The sequence below is a fragment of the Protopterus annectens genome, chromosome 3.part1 (assembly GCF_019279795.1).
Source record: "Protopterus annectens isolate FY-2018-M chromosome 3.part1, PAN1.0, whole genome shotgun sequence".
Taxonomy (NCBI): Eukaryota; Metazoa; Chordata; order Ceratodontiformes; family Protopteridae; genus Protopterus; species Protopterus annectens.
The window spans coordinates 508,078,874-508,106,006 of record NC_056732.1 but is presented as its reverse complement, the minus strand read 5'-3'; the positions used below and the strand labels follow the sequence as shown (position 1 = coordinate 508,106,006).

The 27,133-nt window shown below is 47.3% G+C and overlaps 1 protein-coding gene across 1 annotated transcript in view; it reads right to left on the bottom strand.

Annotated features, from left to right (window-relative positions):
* The window catches only part of NDRG1 (N-myc downstream regulated 1), an 896,718-nt gene that overhangs the window by 531,403 nt on the left and 338,182 nt on the right, over nt 1-27,133 (bottom strand). The window contains exon 7 of the mRNA XM_044066941.1: nt 15,675-15,735. Coding sequence (XP_043922876.1) covers nt 15,675-15,735 — 61 coding nt within the window. The remainder of the gene's footprint in view (nt 1-15,674; nt 15,736-27,133) is intronic.

Below are 27,133 nucleotides of genomic sequence, written 5' to 3'. Positions count from 1 at the left end.
GAGACAAAGTGTCAATGGGAAGAGATGGCTCCAAAAGCCTCATTGTCGACTCACCTCCACCCCGGGAACTCGTTTCTAAAACTTTGTATCAGAGTTTCATCTCAGTCCAAAGGCAATGAAGTCGAGAAAGATAGGAATACAGTCTGTGTTGAAGATGTAAGCAGCTCTGGCACCAAAAAAGGTGCTCTAGTTTCAGTTGGTTTCAATAATCCTGAGTCCAAAGGGTGAGTTGGTACAAATTACTACAAGGGAAGGATAAGTTGGCCTGTAGTCGCTACCTCCTCATGAGAGAGTACCAAGATGAAACCAAGCTGTATTTGTGTCCTTAAAAACAATCTTCCTATCGACGTTGAACTTAGACTTCTAGATGATCGAACAGATGACACTACCAAAGATTGTTATGAATACCTTCTTTCCTGTGAAATGGGTGATTGCAGTCTAGAACTCATTAGTCCCAGTGATTAGCTGGTGCATAGAGGATCTGAGCAGGTGTAGGTTCTGACCTTCTGTGAACCTTGGGATTGAGGCCAACTGAGGCTGTTGGTTCCAGAGACCTTTTCTTTGCAGTCTTGGGTGGAGATATGCTCCTTTTTTTTTCACTCATCTTGTTTGCCTTTGCCTTCTTCCTTCTCTGCAGCCTTAGGCTTGTCTCATTTTGAAGATGATGATGATGATGATGATGAAGAAGATGATGAAGATGATGATGATGATGATGATGATGATGGTGGTGGTGCAGCCTCTCTGTGAGGGAAGAAGTCCCTTTAAAACCAGCTTGTCCCTTCTAATTTTGGAGGGACCTGGCACTGAAAGATGCACAAGACTGGCACTTTACTTCAAGGTGCATGGCACAGACAATAAATACATTTGGAGTACAAGTCTTGCAGTTGAAGTTTGTGCCCACACTCCAAAGCACTTTTTAAAACCCTGTTGATTCCAATATTCTGAAAAAGCTATGAGAAAAAAGTTACGGGAAAAGTTTTATTAACACACACACACACACACACACACACACACACACACACACACACACACACACACACACACACACACAATTACAAAGACAAAAGACCGAAAGCCTTAAGGGTTAACTACACGAAGATAAGAGAAATTAATGACAAAAAATCTACCAGAAACTAATAAATACAGAAAGTGGTTAGAGAAAAACTCATGGCAAGACAGGAGTTGCAGTAAGAAAAAAAGAACAACCAGAGCCATCTTGCTAAGGAGACAGCATCTACAGTACAATTTAGGGAATTATGAGTAAGGGAGGAGTCAGAGCTCTGGATCCAATAAGCTTAAAGACTGGCATGGAGGTCGGATCCCATCGGATTAGACAACCCACATCTTTCAAGCAGACAGAAATAGACAATACTGGTTCTAGTGCCTTTATAAACAACAGCACACTACACACTTCCAATACAAAGGAAACTCAGGTCTGTTAAGAGTTATCAAGTGTGATGAGCAAAAGGTGAAGATTACGACCAACACAGAGGAGGTAAAGCCTTGTGTAACACAGTACTGCATATGTGCATGCTGTCTGTTGGCCAATGTAAACATAGAAAGAAAGTACAGTTGTGTAGACTTACCATAAATGTAGATGTTAAGAGTGTATTGACTGTTGCAGTCATCACACTTGGGTTATCTGCCTGCAGGTAGCCCTCAGTCGGCCCGAATACCAGAGACTTCGTACTTCTGAGTCGGTTGCTGTCGCTTCAAGACTGACGTCAGGTCGTCAGGGGTATAATAAACAGGCAGCCGACACCATTACATCAGTCTTTCTTGCCGAGGAGCCCGAAGCAGAAGCAGTTCACACGAGTGCTGGTCTGCTGTTACCCGAGATTTAGGAACTAGGAGACAAAAATACATTTAAGCTCCTAAAATTATTTTCCTTTCACTTGAAGGGATTAGAAGACAGCTGCCGCATTAAAACCAAACAGGTCAGTGCTGTCCAGAGATGCATCCAGAATCACTGCCTTGAAATCATAAGACAAAGACTGCAACATTAGCCAGGAAAATCTCATGAGGACTGAAGCAGTTGCTGCTGACCTAGCAGACAAATCTGCTGCATCATGACTACACTAAATGGAATATCTGGTAACCTGGTAAGACCGTCCCAACACAGAAGAAAGTTGCTGCAGAGTCAGACCAGTCATTAATGTGAAGGCCTGTGAAAGTAGAGCCAGAACATAATGAACCAAGGCAAAAGTAAATAATCCAAGAAGAGCAAGGCTCAAGTCCAGTGAAGCAATAATACCACCTCTTTATTAATCGACACAGCGAACAGGTAAAAAAGCACTCCAAACCACACAATAGGAAGTAAAACCAAACAGTAAAAGATTAAGCACTTTCATCCACTGAATCGTGGACTTCATCAGAATCAAACAAGAGCCATAACATATTTGGACATAGGTGTCCGATACTTAATGGCCCTGAAGTCCAGAGTGGAAGAGGTGTAGACCTTTTTACCAATTCTCTCCATCATTTTTACCCTAGTTATCTGAGGGAAGGAGATTGGTAGAGGGCAGTAATTTGGCAGCTTTGTCAACAGACAGAGATCACATCTGGGTCTGCAAGAGGGCATTTATACAGATAAATACTGTCCTCAAGCACCTTATAAAACATGTCTGGTCTTTTAGGAGCAGAATGTTGAGAAGGATTTTTAGATGTTGCCAGAAAGGCTGGAAAGACTGGAGGGATGGCTGAAGTAGAAGGAGTGTCAATTTGTAAGAGGTTACAATACCTCTTTTGTACCTCTGAGAGCTTTCCCACTTGAAGTAATCCCTCATTCTGAAGGCAGTTTCTCCAAAGGGAAATATGTTCTACAAGAGAATCCCCACAGGAGAGGTATATTCCAGAGGGGAATCAATTTGAGTGGATTAAGGCAGAGACTCAAGAGGATAAATCATCTTCTTCAGAGGCCTCAATTTCAGCAGATGGAAGACGGGAAACAGGAGATGTTGGGGTAGGAGGATGCAAGGTGGAAGCCTAAGTACCAGAAAAGCATTCAAAATTCCTCAAGAAAAAGCTTACCAGTCCGGGGAAAACTCTAGACTGGCACACACATTTTTGTTTTCACTTGAGAGGAAAGCCGGTCCTAGGATGGAAAGGAAAGGCAGCTGGAGGCCTGGGCTCCAGATCCGACTTTGGCACAACCTCAAAGGAAGGAGCAAGACAGGTACTGCCAGGAGTGTTAAGAGTGAGACGTGGTTCCCCCTTACTGTCCAAAACGAGCATCTGCAAAACCTCTTGTGGACGTGCTGTAGCTGAAGGAAGAGGACCCAATACCATACATACCTCCTGGCCTTCACTGGCCTCAAGAGGCACAAACGAGATCAGAGGTGCAGACGAAGACTCAGGTCTTACCTTTTTCACCTTCTTCGAAGGCTCACCAGACAGACCCAGCAGCACCTTCCACACCTAGCTCTAGTCACTTCAGTCTCTGATTCTCAAGGTATAAATTAAGGATGGACAGAAGACTACAGAGAGTTTTGCGGATGAATGCCTGATAAATGGTACAGGCTTTATAATCGTGACTGGACCCCATACAAAAAGGCACTGGTCATGGCTGCCTTTGTGTGGAATCTGTCTTCCACAGTGGCACTTGCCCTTCTTGGATGACATTAACCTCAAAGCATGCAGCAGTAAAAGTGTAAGAGTTTCCCCAACGGGGCATTTATCTGAAAGAAGATAAACTTTCAGCGATTAGATGAATGGCTGGAAGGAGTCATTCGGACTGGCGGTAGAGAAGTTCTAAGGATGGTACATGCAGATATCACTTTTAGGGCCAAGGCTCGGCTGTTCCATGTGCAACATCACACGTACCTTGCAGCAGATTAAGTCTTTGGTATACTGGCTGGAAGTTTAGGTTGCCAAGACAGATTCTCCCACATGTTATGAATACTGCAGCATGGGAAAAGAAGGATATCTGATAAAAAGATGCAAAATGGGAAAAGGTCCAACACTGAGCCAAGCAGTATGCAACCGATAAACTTTCTGCTTTAGGAGGAGCCATCAGGAACACATCTAAATGGGTTCTGTCAAACTGGTTAGCTATCTACTGCACAACACAAGGATCTATATTCAGATTTACAAGTCTCTCAATAATGCCTACATGCTGAACAGAGTCACAAAGTCTTGGCCAAGTCCAGATATTCTGTATGGACTGCATAACCACTATCTAGTGCTTCAGCTATTTTTTTTTTTCAAAAAAATTAATAAGGCTCTTGGCAAATGAAGGTCCTACGTGTCCAGGGTTAAGAGATTTTCAATGTCCACATTAAGGAGATCCAAGCTAGTGGCATGATCTATAGCTTTACACGAGAGGCTTCTGAGAATAATATGACTACAGCTACCACAGTCTGCTTTGGGGCCACCCTTGTACAACAGCACTACAATGGCTATCTTCCTGGTTTCATAAATGTGATCAGTGGTAAGGCTTAGATTAAACAGGTTAAAGAAAGGGTTCAGAAAGGCCAGATTTGGCATGGATAATCAGAAAACCTGGTACATTATCGAGGCCTATAGATTACATGTTCTTAGCTTTTGTGGGGACTACGAGAACTTGTTCCATAGTAACTAAATGGGGTGGCTGGGACTGTAGAATAGCTGTGACTGTAGGTAGAGTAAAATATGCCATTTGGGATGGGATATTGGCTCTTGGTCAGAGAATTCAGTATTATTAGCATCCTGCCATCACCCAAAATTATACCACAGTACAAGGACAAAATGACTGACTTCAACAATTAGCTAAGCTTTTGGTGTCATTCTAAGGGAATCCAGTATCTGTCTACCTGGGATGACATGCTCGACAGACCACATTGCTTTGCCAGAGATGGCCTGCACCTGTCACCCTTGTGATTCCAGATACTGGCAAAGGCTCTTGCCACCCCTATGAGAAAGCGGTTGGTGGAGATCGCCCATTCCCACATCCTCATGGCCTCTCGACAGAGTGGGTAAGACCTGGTTCCCCCCTGTTTGTTGATGTACCAGACAACAGACATGTTGTCCATATCGCAATCGTTCCTACGGGAAGAAGGTCCTGAAGTGCTTGCAACGCTAACAGCACTGCCATCATCTCTAGGACATTGATATGCAGTGAGGTCCCCGTGAGGTCCCACGTGCCTTGGACTGTCCTGCCCGAACAATGCCCCCCCCACTCGAGGCTGGAGGCGTCCGTGGTCACAGTGGCTACAGGAGGGGTCATAGAAAAGGGGCGTCCTTGCTGAAGGTCTGGAGATTGGAGCCACCATAGGAGGGCCCTCTTGCAGGCCCTGCTGAAGGGAATGGGATGGCTCAAAGGGTAGTGAAGAAGGGACCACTGGACCTGGAGGGTCCACTGTAAGACCTGCATGTTCAAACGTGCCATTGGTAATAGGTTGATCGCTGCCGCCATCGAGCCTAGAGCCCTCAGGACCAATTCCGCCGGGGGGGCTGGAGATCGTAGAATGGCCTGCACATGTAGCCTCAGGGATAGTAGCCGGTCTGTGGTCAAGAAAGCTAGGAGCTTGCGTCCAATCTGGCCCCTATGAAGTCTATAGTCTGAGTCGGAGTAAGAGACTACTTCTCTATGTTGATAGTGATCCCCAGCCGGGGAGCTAGACGGAGAAAGTAGTTTCTGGCTGAACAGAGTAGATGCCTTGTCGGGGCAGTCAGGAGCCAGCCGTCCAGGTACGGGAAGTCCTGAACTCCCTGGAGCCTCAAGTGGGCCGCTATCACTGCTAACACTTTGGTGAACACCCTTGGGGGCTGTGGTGAGACCAAAGGGGAGGACCCTGAATTGGAAATGACTGGCTCCCAGCCGGAAGCGGAGGAACCTCCTGGATCGCCTGTCCATCAGAATGTGGTAGTATGCATCCTTGAGGTCTATAGAGCACATCCAATCGTTCTCCCGCAAAAGGGGGAGAATGGATTGAAGAGTGACCATGCAGAACTTTTCTTTGGTTACTAACAGGTTCAGGGAAGAGAAGTCTAGCATCGGTCTCAAGTCCCCCGTCTTTTTTGGCACCAAGAAGAACCTGGAGTAAAACCCGGACCTGCACTGGTCTGAGGGGACGTGTTGGATGGCTCTTTTTTCCAGCAAATGTTGGATTTCCATTGTTGCGGCCTCCCTCTGCTCGGGTGGGACATTGGAGAGGTATCTGGAGCTGCGTGGATAACGAGAAAAGGGGATTTGGTATCCTCGGGATATGATGCGAAGCACCCAGCGGTCTGTCGTGATGGACTCCCAAGCTGCTGGGTGCTGCGAGAAACGCCCCCCTGACTGCCTCCAGAGTGGAGCAGTCAGGCAACCCCTCAGGGGTGTTGCGTGGGTTGGTCCGAGAAGGGTTCTCTGGGTCCAAAGTTCCGCGGGCCCCCTCTGCCTCTAGGGCGGCGTCCACCCTGCCCTCCTCTGCCGCGGAAGGGCTGGGAGTCCGGAGCGGAACGGGACTGTTGCGACTTCTGGAACCACATCTTCTTCTGTCCCTTTTGGTTCTTAGAAAAGGACCTCTGGGGAGCAGAGAAGCGGACTCAGACGGCAGACGTCTTACTGTCCTTTTCGCTCTGGACCAAGGTATCTTGCATGGTTTTGCCAAAGAGGGCAGAACCATCAAAAGGGGCATTAGCGAACGATGCCTTGAAGGGTTCCGCAAAATCAAAGTGTCGGAGCCAGGCCTGACGTCTCATAACGAAGCCCGCTCCACCGGCTCTAGCGGCTCCTTCCGTGGCATGAGACAGAAGCCACATAGAGGTGTTCGATATGGATCGTAGAGTGGCCATCCAGGTGGAGTGCAATTGTTTGTCCTCCGCCGACATGGACTCGGGGGGGGGGGGGGGGGACGCAGCGTACTCTTTAATAAGATCCCGCTGCAGTCGGAGCACGTGTGCCATTTAGTTCAGTGACCTCACAGAGAAGGTTGCTGAACTAAACACCCGCTTCCCTAGGCGGGCCATCGACCAAGACTCCTTGCTTGGGGGATGAACCGAGGGACTCTCCTGAGAAAGTTCCCTCTTGGTGGCCGCCACCACCAACATGGCATCTACCGGGGGACCCTTACTCCAGTGGGACTTGTCAGAGGGTGGGCTAAGGATCTTGTCCGGGCGCTTGGAGACTGGCTCCACAGTGTCCGGCTCCTTCCACGCCCTGGTAGTGATCAAATCTACCAGGGGGTCAGCTGGAGGGGACACCCAAGAGGTAGACGGGCCTGCTTCAAACCCCTCCAGGAACACGGATTAGTCCGAGGTAGGCTTTGGGGCAGACCACCCCCCCCCTTTATTCTGAGCATCTCCATGATGTCACCAAATGAGACATCTTCGGGGGGGTGATCTTGGGAAGCCTTCCCCTTCCTCCAAATCCGTGTCCTCAGTCAAGAACTCGGGGGAGTCCAGGTGCCTCCTCTTGCACATTCCCTTGTGAGGGACCTCCTCGGGGGGTTCTGTCCGAGGAGGTCTCACCAGCAACGTCTTGTTCCACTGGAACTACTGTGACGTCAAAGCAGGCTGTCCCTGGGGCCGGGTGATGGAAGCCGGGCCCAACTGAGGAGTGCAGGGTGGAGCAGTGGCAAGGGTCGGGGGCCTGGAATCCCTCGACAGAACCCTCTCCACCACGTTGAATGCCGAAGGAGAGTTGCTCTCTCTGGGATCCGAAAGCAGACTCTCTCTCGGATCTGATGGACGGATAGGGGCCAGCGCTGACGCGATCAGATCCGACAGACCAGCATGCTCCGACCCGGACGGAGCCGAAGGCATACCGATACCACCGGATCCGAAGCTCAGCCCTCAGCTCTGACAGCTCGGAACCGAAGAAAATGGACCCGTCAGACTTGAGGGAAGTGTCGGCGCCGAAGTACCCGAGACTATCGGCGCCGACACACCCCCAGCTCCAAGGCTGCCTGGCTCCGAATACTCCAAACCCGGGAAACGGGATGGAGAAGGAGCTATCTGAGCAAAGAAGGGGGTCGAGCTCCCTCCCGGAGGTGGGGGGGGGGCGAGGCAGGAGCTCTCCCATCTGCAGTTAGGCCTGGAGGAATCTTCTCATCATCCAGTCCAAATTTGCATCTGTGAGACTTCTTGTAGATCTCGATGAGGCCACCGAGGCGGGGTGGGAGTGTCGCCTCGATGACCTCGATGGAGATCGGGTCTCCTCCTCCTCAGGACCCGGTGAAAAGCACGGGGACCGGATCCGAGAAGGAGGAGAACCAGAAGACCTGGAGGGAGAAGACCGCTTAGCCAGGGGGGGCCGAAGTGGAGGCCTCGGCCTGCCGCTTGTGGTGCTTCTCCCTCTTCCTTTCTTTCCTAGCCTCCCTCTCCTCCGAGCCTAAGACGGGAGGTTGAGTCCCGGCCAGGGGGAGGGAAGCAGAAGTGGCAGCCGCTGCGGGAGCCACGGAAGGACCGGAGGCAGAAGACCCGCCAGAATCAGCTTAGACCTCCGGTCCTTAAGTGCCCTGGGGTTGAACGCTGCACAAATGGTACAACCAGAGGACAGGTGTTCAACCCCAAGGCACAATACACACAGATGTGGCCTTCCGCTGGGGACAGCTTATGGCCACACTCGGTGCACTTAGAGAACATTAACTTTGGGGCCTCAGACATACTGAAAAAGTAACCCACACACACAAGGCCCCAAACACACACACACACACACACACACACACACACACACACACACACACACACACACACAAAACACTGACGGAAATACAAAGGTAGGAGAAGGAAAACTAGAATTAAGGTAAACTAAGAGAGTTTAGGCTATAAGGGGGTTAAACACACTCTCACACCAAAAATTAAAGAAAAAGATTTAAAAAGTTAAATTTTTCCTCACAAAGAGAACGAGAATGCCAGGAGACTCAGGATCAAGCTGCTGAACGAAACCGCGGCAAACTAGATCTGAGGTCAGTCAGGGTTGGCAGGGGATTATGGGTAGGGGGAGGAGCTTGGAGCACGGATCTAAAGCTGTTGAAAACTGCTGGCTCGGATCAGATTCCCAAAGGTTGCTGCACAAATGAAGTTAACTACTTCAGATAGTTTGTTTTTCTCCTAATCCCGAATTAATATAACCCAGGAAAAAAATCCAATTTAAAAACTTTCTAGGAAAATGATGTTAGGATTTAGCCCACTTAAGTTGTGACTTAATTTCAGAATGAGACTGTGCAAGACAGGAAAACTCAGTGTAAACCATACATCCTTTTAAGTCATTTAGTGTGCGTGGACGGTGGATTTAAGTACAATATGAAAGCTATTAACGGTTAGCATACCTAAGCTGCCTAGGCACTTTCAGTCATAACCATATGATTTTTTTCGTTTCGACATAAATCACAATAAAGTGCAGCAGTACAAATTCACTGTTGGTACACTGCATGGTTTATATCCAAAGTAGAAGTATGTTAAGAGACATCTTATACCTACATAAGGCTGCCAAACTATTCGTGACAGTAGTCCTACTGACACAAGGTGTGCACAGCCAGGAAAACAGAAAAGCTGACCATTTTCCCTGAAGACCTTTAGGGTACAGTAATGTGGCCAGAAAAAGTTTTTAGTACAAAACACAAGATGAAACATGATATGAAAAGGAAAACTGCTGAATCACTACCTTGAGGTATAATGTCCAGAATACTCTAGCCCTTCGACAAGTAATTCAAACAGGAAAACACACAGAAGCTCATAGTACAGCTTTCCTCTTTTCAAACACAACTTCAACAGGCTAGCAGCCCTCCTCCCCCCAAGCAAAACTATTTCAGACAGTCAGAATAATGCCTTCAAATTCATGGATATGTGTTATCTACTACTAAATGATGCTGCCTGAAAGGTTAGTAGTTTTCACATCTCAAAGGTCAAACTTACTGCTAAAGTCAGAGAAAAATAGGCATACTACAAAAAAGTACAGTTGTGTGCACTCACCATAAATGTAGATGTTGAGTGTGTTCACTGCTGCAGTCCTACTATTGGGTTATCCATGCTGTTGTAGCCCTCAGTTGGTCCGAATACCAGAGTCAAGGTTTTGTGCGTCAGCTGCTGTTGCTTGCTGGGTGACTTCAGGTCGTCCGAACTATAAAGGAGAGCAGGCGACATCATTACCTCAGCTTTTCTTGCCTTAACCAAAGAAGTCCAATGTTAATAATTATTTAGTAGTCCCGGGGTCACAGATCCCCACAGAAATAGGTCTCTCTCTAAGGAAAGCAGATATCAGGGAGAAGGAGGGAGGGAAAGTATGACTTCAGCAGTGAACACACTCAAACATCTACATTTATGGCGAGTGTACACAACTGTAGTATGTTCTTCGTGTTTCACTGCTGCAGTCCTAACCATTGGGAAGATTCCCAAAGCTGAGGAGAAGGGTGGAAGGTTAACAGAAACTTAAGATTGGGTGAGCATGTCCTGCAGAATTGCAGAGGCAAACCCAGCCCTAGCTTTTGGGAATAGGTTCAAACGGTAATGTTTAGTGAAGGTGTAGACTAAAGTCCATGTAGCAGCTTCCAGGATGCCCTTGGTGGGTACCCCTCTAAGGAATGTTGCGGCAGTAGAGGTTGCCCTAGTGGAATGGGTTCTGATGGTCCTAGGGAATGGTTTTCCATGCAAGGAGTAGCAAAACTGGATGCAGTGTGCAGTCCATTTGGAAATGTTCTGTTTGGATACTGGTTTCCCCTGTGTCCCTGTTTTAAAGCTGAGCAAGAGCTGATCAGTTTTCCTGAATGTCTTGGTAAGATACAGATAAAATCTGAGTTGCCTGTGCACATCCAAAGAATGCAGTATCCCTTCCCCCTTGTTCTGAGGGTTAGGGAAGAAGGTGGGCAGGTGGATGGCCTAGTTGAGGGTAATATCCAAAACCACATCTGGCATGAAGGAGGGATTGGTTCTCAGGGAGATCCTGTCTGCACGGGAGATAAATGGCTCAATGGCCATTAAGGCTTGAAGCTCTGACACTCTCCTAGCTGACATAATAGCCAAAACAAAGGTAGTCTTCCAAGAGAGGTACTTTAGTTCTGAGTTTTCTGAGGATGCTGCAGGCTCGAAGGGAAGCAGAGTAAGCTTTTCTAAAACATAGTTCAGGTCCCAGGCTGGGGTGGGCTGTCTTCTGGGAGGCCTATCTTCTGGGAGGCCTGACATTGATAAGAGGGTGGTTAAAAATGGCTGTTCTGTATCAAAGTGTGCCGAGACGGCAGAGGCATAGATCTTCATGGAGTAGGACAGACCCTTATTAATAAGCTCAACAAGACAATTTAGAATAAGAGAAATGGACGGCACATGTAGGTCTGCCCCCTTTGACTGGCTCCAGGAGCAATTTTTTTTCCATTTTCCAGCATTAAGATTTTCTGGTGCTGTGATGATGTCAAGGACTTGGTTGCTTAGCATAGATTCCTTGTTGGTTTTGGTAGAATAAGCCATGCTGAGAGCTTGAGTGTCTGAAGGCCCCCCCCCCGCCAAGGATAGCAGGTGAGGTATCACAGGTAGATGCCAGAGGGGCTGGTGAGATAGCATTGGTACCCACTGCTGCACAACCTGTCTGGGCCAATCTGGGGCAATGAGTATTGCTCTTGGTTATTCCTCCCTTATTTTGATTAGTACTTTTTATCCGCGGTGGTGTTGCTGCGGTAGCATTGTCGCCTCACAGTAAGATGCTGACCGGTTCGACTCTCAGCTACAGCGTCTTCTGCGTGGAGACGTGCGTGAATGGGCGTACCTTCGTTGAAGGTTGTGCGTTAGGGCTGGCAACTCAGCACGTAAAAATCAACTGCCAATCATTAGCGGACCGGAGTTCTGCTGTGGCGACCCCTAACCGGGAAAAGCCGAAAGATACAACAACATTTTGATTAGCACTTTTGGAAAGAGAGGTAGAGGTGGGAATGCATACACAAAGAGGGTATTCCAAGGGAAGGTCAGGGCATCCACCTACCAGACCAGGTGATGGTACTCCCTGGTGCAGAATTTCTGTACTTGATGATTTAAATGAGAGGCAAAGAGGTCCACCTGGGGGGTCCCCCATATGTGGGCAATTTGCAGAAAAATGTCTCCGTGGATTTGCCATTCAGGTCTGCCAGGTATTGTTGATGCCCGGTAGGTATTGGGTTATAAGATGTAGTCCCATGTAGTCCCATGGATGAGGCTGCTAACCACAGGTTCATGACTAGTCTGCACAGGGGGTAAGATTGAGTCCCTCCCAGTTTGCTGATGTACCACATAACTGTGGTGTTGTCTGTTTTTATGAGAAGAACCCCTGGTTTGAGGTACGGTTTGAAGGGTGCCAGAGTATTTTGTACTGCTATCACTTCCTTTTGGTTGATGTGCAGGGGTAGCATCTGTGCGTCCCAGAGTCATGGGCGCATCTGCCTTCTAGGTGGGCACCCCAGGCCATGTCCAAAGCATCTGTAGTTATGGTCTGGACTGATGGACGGAGGGTGAAAGGAAGTCCCTTGTTCAGAGAACAGTACTGGGCCCACCAGAGGAACCCGTATCTTATGCAAGAGATCACAGGCAGGGAGGCGTCCAGAGGTTGTGAGTGTTGACACCATAGGTACCACTGAATTTTCCTCATGTGTACCACTGAATTTTCCTCATGTGTAGTCTGGCTAGAGGTACCAGGAGGATGCATGAGGCCACGTACCCAAGAGCTTGTAGGAACTTCCTGGTAGAAAGCCGAGTTTCGGAGGCCAGAGTAGGGAAGTGATTTGGTACGAAACTTTTTCTGTAGACAAAGTCCATTTTCTGTTCTATGTCCAGTAAGCCTCCCAGAAATAGAATTTCCCTGGTAGGTATCTGTTTTGATTTCCTTTCATTGACAGTGAACCCCAGAGAGGTGAGTACGGTTTTTATAAATGAGAGGTGCTGCAAGAGCAGTTCCTTGCAGTCTGCCTGGATGAGACAGTCAACCAGGTAAGGGTAAATCTGTACATTGTTTTCCCTGCAAAAGACAACGGCAGGAGCTAGACATTTAGTGAATTCCCTGGGAGCAGTAGATAAACCAAAGGGCAAAGCAGAGAATTGAAAGTGTAGTGATCTTGCTTTGAAATGGAGGAATTTTCTGCAGGATTCCCTTTATTGGGGTGTGAAGATAAGCATCCTTTAGGTCTAAGGTGACCATGCAAGCTTTGTTTGGGAGCATTGGTAGAAGCTGTTGTAAGGTAAGCATTTTGAATTTTGGGATTACCACGAAGGTATTGAGAAAAAAATAGGTCTAGGATGGGCGCCAAATCCCCTCTTTCTGGGGAACAAGAAATAGCCTGGAATAGAATCCTTTTGCAACTTGTTCTGGAGGTACAGGTTCTACTGCCCCTAGGGATATTAGGTTTTGTACTTGTTTTAGTGCTTCTGCCAACTGGTTTGGAGGTAGGTCTGGGTACCCTCTTGGAGGTGGTAGTTTTTGGAAATTGAATTTGTACCCTTGAGTAATGATTTTTAAGACCCTTTGATCTTTTTTTATAGAGTTCCAATTTTCTCTGCATAGAGATAGCCATTCTCCTAGATTTTGGTATGGTGGAGACAGGCAGAGATGGGAAAGGTAGTCAACTGAGAGTTTTTTTTTTCATACAGGGTTGCTTTTGAACTCCCTACTGTAGTGTTTGGGCAGGCCACTGTTTTGTAATTTGCTGGCCCTGAGTTTGAGCTCTGGTAGGTCTGTCCCTATGGGTTTTGCCTTCTGCCGCCTGTTTGGTGCAAGAAAGGACCAGTGTTTGGAGGGACATTTTCTGCTGAACCTAGGAGGTTGTATTTGAAGAAAATCTTTAACAGACTGCATCGATTTTGCTTTGTCTTCCATCTTTTTAACTACCTCTTCAATTTTCTGTCCGAAAAGGCGGTCTTTGTCAAGAAGTGCATCCATGATTTTAGCTTTGACATCATCAGGCATAGGTCGTTCCTTCAGCCATGCATGTCTTCTGATAACAGATCCTGTCACTGCTGCCCTGCTAGAAGCCTCTAGGGCGTCAAATCCACAGTGCAAGGAGTGCTTTGCTACCCAAGTTGAAGAGCGCAGTAATTCTGCTGTCTCTTTATTGTTGGCAAAATCTGGAAAAGCAGAAATGTTCTGTTTTGAAAGTTCCAAAGTGTGCTGTAGATATTTTAACATATGGAATACTATAGTTGAGAGCCCTTATAGTAAAAGTTGCAGAGGTATATACTTTTACCCCATGTGTCCAGGGCCCTGGATTCATTGTCTGAAGGAGTGGGATTCTTTTCAGAGGTAGCCTTAACTCCCTTAGGTCCCCGAGTAATCACCTCTGGATCTGCTATAGGATTTCTGTAAAGGAATTTATGTGAGTCAGGTACCCTGTAGTACTGGTCAGGTTTTCTGGAGGCAGGTAGAAGGGTGTCAGGGGTATGGCTGGATTCTTGGTAAACAGCATCTACCACTTCCAAGATGGGTGGGATGGCCAGAGGCCTGTGCTAGGGTAGGTCCAGAAACTCTTTCTTGGATTGAGGGAAATCTGTTGATTCCCATTGGAAGTGTTCCCTGAGGGTGTGGAGGGATCAGAAGTTATGCAGAAGAAATAGATTCTTCTGCATCTGAGTCTTCATAGGCAGCAAGATGATTTCCCTCTTCAAAAACAGAGGAGTTAGATCCCTCGGAGTCTAAATCTGACTGGATGTCTGAAGTAGGTTCCCTTCTCCTTTTGGCTGGAGTGGCCCGATTACCCCAGATGAAAGTGATGAGATCCTCCACCATTTTAAGCACTCTAGTTTCAGGAGGGGGAGGAGTAGTGGAATGGAGACTTTTTGCCATTTTCTTTGGAGTAGCTCTAAGTCTGGCCTGAAGAGTATCCCTCGGTGCTGTCGGTGTGTTAGTGGGAAGAGAGGGTGAAGGCCTTGAAGTGAATTCCAAAGTGCAAGCTGTCTCCTCGGGAAGTTGGTGCCTGCATAGCGGCTCCGGACCCAACCGAGGCAGAGACAGCGGAAGACTCGGACGATGCAGTCATCTGCAGTATACAGAGCTCCGAAAGGGTCTCAGTCGAAGCCTGCAAAGGGTCTCAGTCGAAGCCTGCAAAGTAATCGAGTCAGGCATCAAGGGCTGTGAAAGTGCCTCACTGAATTCCGAAGAACTAATGACCCTTTTAGTGGTGGCGTTGTCGGAAGGCTTGGCCTTATGCAATCTGTCTCTATCCTTACCTTTACGTTTTTTCGGGAGATTTGTGGTTTGCTGACTGACGGATGCCATATTGGTAATCGGAGACGGAAGACGAAAATAACTGGTTACAAACAGAGCTCTATGATGAACAGTTGTAGCGTTAAAGAGGGGACAGAACAGACAGCTGGGTACGCTGTGATCTGGGCCTACACATGTGACGTAGTAAGATTTGAAGTCTCAGCTTGGTATTTGTTTTCCACAGGTGAGACAGTTATTGACTTTTTCGGACATAGGTTAGTGCAAGTAAAAGATCCCTAATGGGGTACTTAGCTTTAGACGTTTTCAGCTGAAGTTCAAAATCTGGAAACAGCTGACCGGCACTGTTGCAAATTGCTTCTGCTATGGGCCCCACGGCAAGAAAGACTGAGGTAATGGAGTCGCCTGCTCTCCTTTATAGCTCGGACGACCTGCCATCACCCAGCAAGCGACAGCAGCCGATGTACAAAACCTTGACATTGGTATTCGGACCGACTGAGGGTTACCACAGCATGGATAACCCAATGGTTAGGACTGCAGCAGTGAAACATGAACATCATACGCATGTCACATTTATGATAGTTAGTCAGTAACTAAAACTTACCGCAAACTTTGCTAGAACATAGGCACCAGCTCCAATCCCCATTCCAAGAATGCTCTTCAGGCTGTTTAAGAAAAAAAAGCAAGTTGCTTAAGTCAGTCTCAGTAAACATACAAAATATTGCCAGGACTCAGACAAGCTGTATATAAAATACAATGCAGCTGCTACAGGACTTCTGTAAAGGAACTTATGTGAGTCAGGTACCCTGTAGTACTCGTCAGGTGTGTATTACGCAGCATGCAAGCTAGTACTGATTTACAGTCCCATATTAGGCTACAGTGCAGGGAGCTGTAGTGTACTGTAGAAGACATTTGCAAATAATTGAATAATGGAATGCAAACTAAACTGGGTTGTTAATTGAAGCCACAAGTGCATGCAGATGCATACAAGATGAACACAAATGGAATGCAGTTTAATGTGGGAGAAAATACACACCAAAATGTGCCAAACAATAGAGGGCAACATCAAAAATATTGGGAGTGTCATACAGTAAAACTGCTATGGTTAGCTGTACTGTCATGTAGCAGCATCATCATGTGCTGTTAGGACTACCATTTCCCAGCCATATACAGAAGGTGGCATCAGGCACCAAAGGAGACCGTAACAGCAGCCAACCTTAATGAGGAGGAGATTAATTAGTTAGAGTAGGACAGTTTCGGTCCTTAGTCAATATCAGTTACCCACACACAAAACTTATAGGAATGTACCACTTTCACATACCTATGGAGAACTAAGGTACGTAAAACTTTTTAATCTTGCTACAAAGACTTTTCAGTGACAAAAGGGTAAACTTTGGGCATTTTATAAGCCTCTATCTCTAGCATACTGAACAAGTTCCTTGACATAACGATATATTTAAAGTTTCCCATCACCATGTATAAGATTTGGTTAGAAATGGGTATTAGAAAGGAATACTGGAAATGCTAACAATGTTGTAGGAACCTGGCTCAGTTGGGGATCAATACATAAGGATAGTACATAAGTGGTACAAAACTCAGGTGAAAATGGTAGTACCCATTCACAGAATGTTGGTGGTGTGAGGAGGAGAATGCTGAGCAGATGCACACATAGACAAGTTGTGCTGTAGTGGAAAGGGGCAAGGGAGGTGTGAGAAAAGTTATTAGGGAAGAATATACTAGACATATGAACTGTGCCTCTTTGGAGCACACAAGAAATGTGGGCTGGAGATGACAGACTAGAAATTCAATTCCTGGCTAGGGAAGAGATGGATGACAGTCAAGGCTTGGACAGGAAAGTGTATGGAAGTCTACACTGAACAGGCAGCATTGGTTTGGATTCAAAAATTGTAGAATGGACATATGCAATGGTTAAAAATTAGAAGTTATGTACCTACCATAACGTTCCATGTTAGTTGTCTTCTCTCGCCTTCTTTCTTGCTGGATGGGTTCGGAGCCGATCCTCGGCTCCGACTCGGCACTTGCTTTAGCTCGAGAACTCCTTTTACCAGCTCGAGGCAACCCTATATCCCATGATGCAAGGCGGAACTACCTCAGATCTCGTTTGGCAGCTAACTTACCCTGCTAAAGGTTATCCTAACCAAAATAGGAACAAAGTTTCCTAAAAGAAGTCCTCATAACAAAGATCCAGAGGAAACAAACTAATAGGAACTCTTCAAGATCTGTCCAGGCCAGGGGGAAGGAGGGGGGGCCGCAAGAAAGAAGGCGAGAGAAGACAACTAACATGGAACGTTATGGTAGGTACATAACTTCTAAATGTTAAGTTGTCAATCTCGCCTTCATTCTTGCTGGATGGGACCGTCCCTAGCACCTGTATCCCGGGTGGCTCAATGGAACAGACTCTTGAGAACTGTGGAACCAAAACTGGCCCTATCTCTGGAGGTCAAATCCAACTTGTAATGAGAAACAAAGGTATGAGGCGTGGCCCAAGTAGCTGCTGCACAAATGGTATCAATGGGAAGTCTATCCTGAAAAGCTGCAGAAGTGGATAGACTCCTGGTCGAGTGTGCTTTTGGCTTAGAAGGTAGTTGTTTGCCTCTGAGAGAGTACACATAGGAAATGGTGGAAGTCAACCATCTGGATAAGGTCACTTTAGAAACTGGAAGACCTAACCTGTTTTCTGCATAAGAGACAAACAATTGGTCCGATTTTCTAATTTGTTTAGTCCTATGCAAGTAGTACCTGAGCTGACGATGGACATCCAAAAAAATGCAATTTCTGTTCAGCTCTGTCAGAATAGTTAGGGAAAAGACTGGTAATTCTATAGATTGGTTAATATTGGTTTGAGATACAACCTTGGGGAGAAAGGAAGGGTTAGTTCTTAACGATACCCTGTCCTTATGAAAAGCCAAATAAGGTGAACGAATACAGAGAGCTTGAATCTCGGAAACCCTTCTAGCAGAAGTGACAGCCAGTAAAAATATAGTTTTCCACGTCAATAACTTCAAAGAACATGAAGCAGACGGTTCGAAAGGAGGTAGTATCAAGGATGCTAACATTAAGTTTAGATCCCATTGCGGAGGAGGATGCTTTATAGGTGGTTTTAGGAGAAAAAACTCCTCTCAAAAAGGCCTTGCATAATCTATGAGACATGATGTCATTGTCATGCAAGCCAACATGATACTTGGAAATGGCAGCCAGTTGTACTTTGACTGTAGATGAGGAGGATCCCGAATGAAAAACCTCCGCTAGGAAATCTAAAACAGAATGTACGGGAGTAGTAAAAGGATCAATATTTCTGGAGTTTGCCCAAATCGAAAACGCCGCCACTTGCTAGCATATATAGTCCTAGTGGACGACTTCAAAGAAGACACTAAAATGTCTCTGACTGAGTCAGAAATCATTGGTAGCCTGGCTAGGGAAGGAAGTGGAGCAACCAAGCAGTGAGGTTGAGAGAATGAACGGCCCGGTGCTGCTGACCCGACTGGTGGATCAAAACGTCCGGAACTGGGTCCAGATGCCAGGGCTGCACCAGAAGGTGACGATGCAGAGATGGAAACCAAATCTGTCGAGGCCAAAAGGGAGCAATGAGGATCAATTTGGCTCTCAAAACGGTGGCTTTCTGAATGACTTGTGGAATCAATGGAAAAGGAGGAAAAGCATAAAGAAGTCCCCCGGGCCAATCCTGCGTTAGAGAGTCTCTCAGGGATTGACCTGGAAGGGAAATAGAGTGAAATAGTCTGGGCACTTGTTGTTTTGAGGGGTAGCGAAAAGATCGCAACAAGGAGTGCCCCACTTCAGAAAAATCTGATCCACTACAGATTGATTGAGAGACCACTCGTGAGGCATCAGAATAGATCTGCTTAGCCTGTCCGCCAATAGGTTGGACCTGCCGGGATGTGCGTTGCTATCAGAAACCGCTGAGAAGAGATCGCCCATTGCCAAAGTCTGAGAGCTTCTCGACATAAGGGATAGGACCTGGTTCCGCCCTGTTTGTTGATGTACCAGACCACGGACATGTTGTCCGTCTGTACTGCAATAGTCCCCGTGGGAAGAAAGTTGTCGAGGGCTTGCAACGTTAAAAGCACTGCTCTCATCTCCAGGACATTTATGTGCAGATGGTATTCTATGGGTTGCCACGTCCCGTGGACCATCCTGCCCTGATAATGCCCCCCCCACCCGATCAGGGAGGCATCCGTGGTGACTGTGGCAACTGGAGGAGGGGGAACAAAGGGTCGGCCCTGATGAAGAAGAGGGGAGGATATCCACCAGCCCAGATGAGCCCTGCAAGACTGTGTCACTAAGATCTCGTGTCTCATCGGAAGATCGTGATACGACCACTGTGTGAAAAGCATCCACTGCAGGAGACGCATGTGAAAGCGAGCCAGTGGTAGAAGAACAATGGCCGCAGCCATTAGACCTAGAACTTTCAGGACAAACCTGGCTTTGATCTTGTTGCTTTGTAACAGAAGCCGAACAAATTTTTTGGATGTCCAGAATTCTTTGATCTGTTAGTCTGGCTAACATTTTGACGGTATTTAACTTTGCGCCTATAAAGGTGATAGATTGGCAAGGCAGCAGAGAAGATTTTACGAAATTTACTGAAATTCCCAGATTCTTGCAAAGCTGTAGGGTGTAGTCTCTGGACTGAAGAAGCTGACACTTGGTGGTGGCGGAGAGGAGCCAGTCGTCCAAATAAGGAAACACCTGGAATCCTCGACGTCTCAGGTGAGCTGTGACCACTGCCATGCATTTGGTAAACACTCTGGGGGCTGAAGTGAGGCCAAAGGGCAGGGCTCTGAATTGGTAATGACTGGTCCCTAGCCAAGCGGAGAAACCTCCTGGAGCCTGTGAATCTTTATGTGATAGTACGCATCCTGAAGGTCTATAGAGCACATCCAGTTGTCCTTGCCCAGAAAGGGCAGAATGGACTGAAGCGTGACCATCCGGAATCTTGCCTTTTTGACAAATCTGTTCAGATTGCTGAGGTTTAATATTGGTCTCCACTCTCCCGTCCTTTTGGGGACCAAAAAGAATCTTGAGTAGACGCCGGATCCTACTTGGTCTGCCGGCACTGTCTGGACGGCTCTTTTTTCTAGGAGTTTTGAAACCTCCTTTTTTTGCCAAATCCCTCTGACCGGGTGAGATGTCTGGAAGGGATTGTAGAGGTACGGGAAACCTTACGAAGGGGATCTTGTAACCCTCGGATATAATCGACTGTACCCACTTCTCTTGGGATAGGGATTGCCAGGCTACTGGGTACAGTGAAATCCTTCCCCCAACTGCCTCCAAGGGTGGACAGTCGGGCAACACCTCAGGGATGCTGAAAGGGCTTCTCAGGAAGAGACTCCCTGTTGCCCTGGTTCTGAGGACCCCCCCTGCCTCTAGGGCGTCTATTATTGTTACCCCTCTGCCTCTGGGGTAAACTGACCACGTGTGTCCGTGTAGCTCCTTGGGCTTTACGGAACCACATCTTCCCCTTCTGACCCTTGGGATATGGTCTAGAAGGAGTGGAAAACTGGACTCCAATGGCAGAAAGAGTCTTACCGTCCTGCTCACACCTGGTCAAGGTATCCTTCACTTGAGGCCCGAACAAAGCCGAACCGTCAAAGGGGGTATTAGTGAAGGACGCCTTAAAGGGGTCCGGAAAATTACACAGCCGCATCCAGGCTTGGCGTCTAAGAGCAACTCCTGTGCCTGCGGCCCTGCTCGCTCCATCGGCTGCATAAGATATGAGCCGCATAGAGGAGTTAGATATGGAATTCAGGATAGCAAGCTGTGAGGCAATCTTTTCCTGAGCTCCAGCAGCAGAAGGATCCTGGACTACTTCACCCAGTTCTTTGAGAATATCTCGTTGAAGCCTGGTGAAGTGACAAAGGTAATTCAGCGAACGCATAGCAAAGGTCGCTGAAGAAAACATCCGCTTTCCATACCTGTCCATGGTCCTAGAATCCTTATTAGGAGGATGGACAGGTACTGAAGGATCCGCCAGTTCCTTCTTAGTGGCCGCCACCACCATAGCATCCACAGAGACACCTTTGGAAAGGAACTGTTTATCCGGCGGGGCTGTAATGAACTTGGATGGTCTCCTGGGGACAGGTTCCACAGAATCTGGAGCCACATGCCTTCGAGCCACTACCTGCATGAGTGGGTCGAAGGCGGAGACACCCAGGAGGTGGAGGGTCGGGATCCAAAGCCTCCAGGTATACCGACTCATCCTCGGAGGGGTCAATGGAGGGCCAATTCCCCCTCTGTTTGAGGAGCTCAAGGATGTCTGAAAAGGAGACATCCTCAGAGGGGGACCGTGGGGACCCATCCGACACATCTAAGTCGGTATCAGATGTAGTAGACTCAGGGAGTCTGTGTGTTTCCTCTTACGCCTCTTCCGAGGGGTTCCCCTGCAGGGTCAGGAGAAACCTCGGAAGAGGAGGAAATTACCAGTGGGGAAACCTGGGGCGATGGATCCCTGGGCCTGAGAGCAAGAGGCTGGCAAGAGGCATCTGCAGGCACTGATGAGGGAGGAGCTAGAGGGATAGACCGCTGACCAGGCTCAGAGGCCAGGACACTCCTCATCACCTCAAAGGCTCCTCTCCCGGGAGACCGGAACACACCCGCTCGAAGAAACAGGAATGGTCGGCTCCAAGGAGAGAGAAGGCTCGAGGCGATGTCGGCGCCGAGCTTACCAAAGCCGAAGCCCCGAGAGGGAGAGCGGGGTCGGACAAGGGTCCGATGCCACTAGCCCCCTCGGAGCCGACAGTGGAAACCCGACGACCGGATCCTTCCAAGGAAGGTCTCAAGGAGGAGATCGGAGCCGAGGACGACGGAGCCGAAGGATGTATCGGCTCCGGCATCGAAACAGTCGCTGTCCCAAGAGCTCCGGCTCGAACTCTGGTGTGGAGTCGGAGGAGGAAGTTCAAGAATTGGGGCTATAGCCGAAGTCTGTTGAGACGGGCTATGGAGCATTTGGGCCAGTGCCTGAGACTTCAACAGCCTGCTTACCACCCTCTCCAAGTCGTGGTCAGACAGCCTGGAAGATCTCGAAGATCGGCTCCGATGGCTCCGCTCCGACAAAGGAGATCCCGGAGCCGAATGGATACTCATAATAGAGGGGGACCGAGATCTCTTACGGGTCGAAGCCATCGGAGCCGAAGTCCCTAGAACTCCAGATGGAGCCGAGGATTTCGCGGCTCCGATGCTGGATAAAATGTCAGCTCCAGCCGGAGCCGACAAGGCCACAGTAGTCAGGGTATCGGAGCCGGCCGGCACCGAACCCACTACTCGAGTAGAAGTATCGACTCCAGCCGGAGCCGGAGCCACCGGAGGAGGCTTGGACACTGTAGCCTGAACCTTCGGTGGCTTAAGAGGTTTTCCTGACCCTGATTTAGGAGGAGAACCTTCAGGTTTAAGTAAACCTCTGAGGATTAGTTTGTTCCTCCTTTCCTGCAGGACTCTCTGGCTAAAAGCATGACACAACGCACAGGAGTCCTGCAGGTGCAAAGGCCCCAGTCAATAAACACAAGAAGTGTGACCGTCTGTCAGAGACATTTTCTGACAGCACTGGTCACACTTCTTGAAGCCTGAGACCTTGCCTTCTTTAGACATCCTAGAAGGATAGAACACAAACAGTCCCAACAAACACACAAATTAATCCCTTACACAAGCACACAGGAAGGGATAACAGAAAGGGACTAGGCCTGACTAAACTACTTTAGACAAAACTTATAAAAAGTTTATAAAAGGTTGAAAAATAGGGAATAGGGTGGGCTGTAACTAATTACAGACTACACTAACACTAACAGGGAAAAATAAACCCCTAACTACACTTTTTCTTACTTGACTAAGAAAAAACTTACCTCAGCTGGCAAAGGAGACCTCTTTCGCTAAGCGGCAAACGAGATCTGAGGTAGTTCCGCCTTGCATCATGGGATATAGGGTTGCCTCGAGCTGGTAAAAGGAGTTCTCGAGCTAAAGCAAGTGCCGAGTCGGAGCCGAGGATCGGCTCCGAACCCATCCAGCAAGAATGAAGGCGAGATTGACAACTTAACATGGAGATGCAAGGATGAGCTTAGAGAACGTTAGTAAGATTAAGTACTGTGGCAAGAAGAAATGCGACATCTGAAACTGAAGTGGTAGCAGACTAGGATTGGTAGATCAAATATAACAATAGGGTGTAACAAGGATTAGACCAAAACAGATTAGCAGAATTTACCATGTGAATGGCGAAAGTGAAGTGGAGTACTTTGTAACCAAAAATTATATACTTACCATAAAGACAAAGCCATGTTGTCAGATTTTCATCTGGTTCAACTACTGGTTGTCAGAACAGGCCGCCGCACTAATCTCGAGGCATTTCGGTTCCAGGGCTCCGATTCCTCCCCTACCAGTAAGTCCCTGGTCTCCACCCCACTACCCCAGATAGAGTTTGCACCCAATGAAGAATACATCAAAGCACAAGCAAGAAACCTTACTCTAATGAAAAAAAAAAAAAAAAAGTTTATTCCGGTTAATTTCCAAGTGGTATGAAATAGGCCATGACATGGTTGTAGAGCACTGGCAGTGGTGACTGCTTACTGACAGGGAATTCCAAGGTCGAACGGTCTTCAGAGTCTCATTACTGACAATTTGGCAAGGGACAGGTGGGACAGATGTTAAACCGGATTAAAAAACAGACAACATGGATAAAATAGTTGTGAAAGAACTTACCATAACCTTAGATAGCCTCCTCTTCTATGTTGCAGTATTCATAAAGTACAGTTTTGTACCTACCATAAATGTAGATGTTCGAGTGCTAGTACAGCTGCAGTCATAACAGATGGGTTCTCCTGCCGTCAGGCGGGTCCTCGGTCGGCCGAATTCCAAAGTCTAGGTCCGGTGTCGGTTGTCGTCGCTTCTTCCCTGACGTCAGAGTGACAGGGGTATAAAGGAACCAGCCGACGCCATTTTCTTCAGTTTTTCTTGCCCCAGATGTCAGGTGCCCCCAGAAGGAAGGCAATACATAAATTTGTGTGATAATGCAGTGCAATAGAATAAAAATACAGTAGTTGCAAGCAAATACATCATAAATGAAAACCCCAATCAGGTTGTATGAGGATGTGTTAGCCTATAGGCCTGTCCCAAGAGGGGAAGGAGGGAGGGAAACCTGGACTGCAGCTGTATTAGCACTCGAACATCTACATTTATGGTACGTACAAAACTGTACTATGTTCATTGTGCATACAGCTGCAGTCATAACAGATGGGTAGAATCCCAAAGCTAAGAAAGGGGTGGTAGGCACTAGGTGGAACTAGGAGGAGCCAAAATGCCCTGCAAGACTGCAGTGGCAAAGCCTGCTCTAGATTTGGAGTATAATGGTAGGTTGTAGTGCTTGGAGAAGGTATGCACAGAACTCCAAGTGGCTGCTTCCAAAATATCCTTGGTAGGAACTCCTCTGAGGAAGGCTGCAGAGGTGGCTGTGGCCCTGGTGGAATGAGTTCTAATGCCTGTAGGAACAGTTTTGCCATGAAATTAATAGCAAAAGCGTATGCAGTGGGCTATCCATTTTGAGATTGTCTGTTTGGAAATTGGCTTCCCTTGACCTCCTACCGCATAGGCCACAAAGAGCTGTTCTGATTTTCTGAAAGGCTTTGTTCTGTCCAAATAATAACGCAGTTGTCTGTGGATGTCCAAGGAATGTAATAATCTCTCCCCTTTGTTTTGAGGATTAGGATAAAAAGTAGGTAAATGTATGGCCTGATTTAAAGCTACCCTGGATACCACTTTAGGCATAAAGGACGGGTTGGTTCGGAAGGAAACTCTGTCCTGATGGAAGAGGATAAAAGGTTGGACAGCCATGAGAGCCTGTAGTTCTGAAACTCTACGAGCTGAGGTGATAGCCAGAAGGAAAGCTGTTTTCCAGGACAAATATTGCAAATCTGATGAGGCAGCTGGCTCAAAGGGAGGCAAGGTCAGTTTTTCCAGAATTAAATTAAGATCCCAAGCAGGTATTGGTTGTTTCCTTGGAGGCCTTAAATTCTTAGCCCCTCTGAGGAACTGTCTTAAGAGAGGGTGAGAGAATAAATGTGGATCAGTGTTGTATTCTGCAGAAATGGCTGAGGCATGGATTTTGATGGAGGAGAAAGAAAGTCCACTGCTTAGCAGTTCAGCCAAATATTGTAGTATTTGAGGTAAATTCAGTTTTCCAGGATCCTGGCCCTTCTTCTCAGTCCAGACACAAAAAAAGTTTCCATTTTGCGGAGTAAGCTTTTCTAGTTGATGGCCTTCTGGCCTCCAAAATGACATCCTGCACCTCCTTGGAAAGTAGGGCCTGTTGTGATGCTAAGCAATCTTCCATGCGGCTAGATTGGGTGTTTTTAGCTGGCTGTGAAGAGTTTTGAAACTGTGCTGAGTCAGAAGAAGAGGCATTAGAGGCAGGGTCCATGGTGGGGAATGCGTCAGGCTCCTCAGGAGTGGGTACCAGTGTTGCCTTGGCCAGTCCGGAGCAATGAGAATCATCTTTGGTCTGTCTGCTTTGGTCTTTAATAGAACTTTGGGCAGCAGAGGAAGAGGAGGGAAGGCATAAACTGTCATTGATGTCCAACTGAAAGAAAGAGCGTCCACTCTCCAGGCCTTTGGATGGAAGATCCTTGAGCAGAATTTTGTCAATTGATGATTCTTGTGGGAGGCAAAGAGATCTATGTCTGGCCTTCCCCATTCTTGGATTATTTCTGTAAAAACTTTTGGATGCAATTTCCATTCGTGTGGATCTGTCATATTCCTGCTTAGGTTGTCTGCCAGCGTGTTTTCCTTGCCTGGCAAGTACTGTGCTTGTAGTTCCATTTGTAAGTCCATGGCCTTGTTCCAAAGTGACATGGCCAGTCTGCATAGGGGGTAAGAATGTGTTCCTCCCTGTTTGTTTATGTACCACATAACTGTGGTGTTGTCCGTTCTCATCAATAGTTGACCTGGTTGTAGAAAGTTCTTGAAAGCTATAACAGCATTTATTACTGCTAGCATTTCTTTTTGATTGATGTGAAGGTGCTTTTCTTTTTGGGACCATTTGCCCTGAATGCACCGATCTGTCATGTGCGCCCCCCAGGCGTAGTCAGAGGCGTCTGTTGTGATGACTTGATTTGCTTGAGGCTTGCTGGATGGAAGACCTGCGTTTGTTTGACATGCTTGAGCCCACCACAGAAATTCCTTTTGCAGACATGGAATTAGTGGTATTATTGTTTCCAAACTGTGGCTGTGTTGAGACCATATGTTTTTCAGGTACCATTGTAGTTTCCTCATATGCAGCTTTGCACATGGGATTAGTAATATGCAAGATGCCATGAATCCCAGAGCCTGCAGGATTTTCCTTGCAGTCAGCCTGGTGCAATTTGCTAGTGTTCTGAAGTATTGAATTAGTTGCCCCTGCTTCTCTGGCGTGAGGTAGGCCATCTGGGTGTTTGTGTCCAAATTGGTACCCAGGAAAATTATCTTCCGAGAGGGTATTAGCCTTGATTTCTTTTTGTTGACTGTGTATCCCAGAGAGTTCAATAACATTATTACATAAGCCAGATGTTTCAGATGAATGTGCTTGCTGTCCGCTTGGATCAGGCAGTCGTCCAAATAGGGGTATATTTGTATCCCTTGAAGTCTGCAGTAGGCAATTACTGATGCCAGGCATTTCGTGAATACTCTGGGCAGAGTAGATAAGCCAAAAGGCAATGCAGAGAATTGATAATGGGTTGAACCTGCAAGAAATCTGAGGTACCTTCTGCAATTTTGTCTGATTGGGACATGCAGGTATGCCTCCTTGAGGTCCAATGTGACCAGCCAAGACTCCTTGCCCAGCATGGGAAGAAGTTGCTGTAGAGTGAGCATCTTGAATTTTGGTACGAGTAGAAATGTGTTTAGGATGGACAGATCCAAAATAGGTCTCCAATCTTTTCCCTTCCTTGGCACCAGAAATAGCCTGGAATAAAAACCTTGACCTTGTTCGTGCGTAGGTACCTCTTGAATAGCTTTCATGTTTATGAGATCTGTAATTTGCCTTTGTGCCTCTGCCCTTTGATTGTGTGGCAG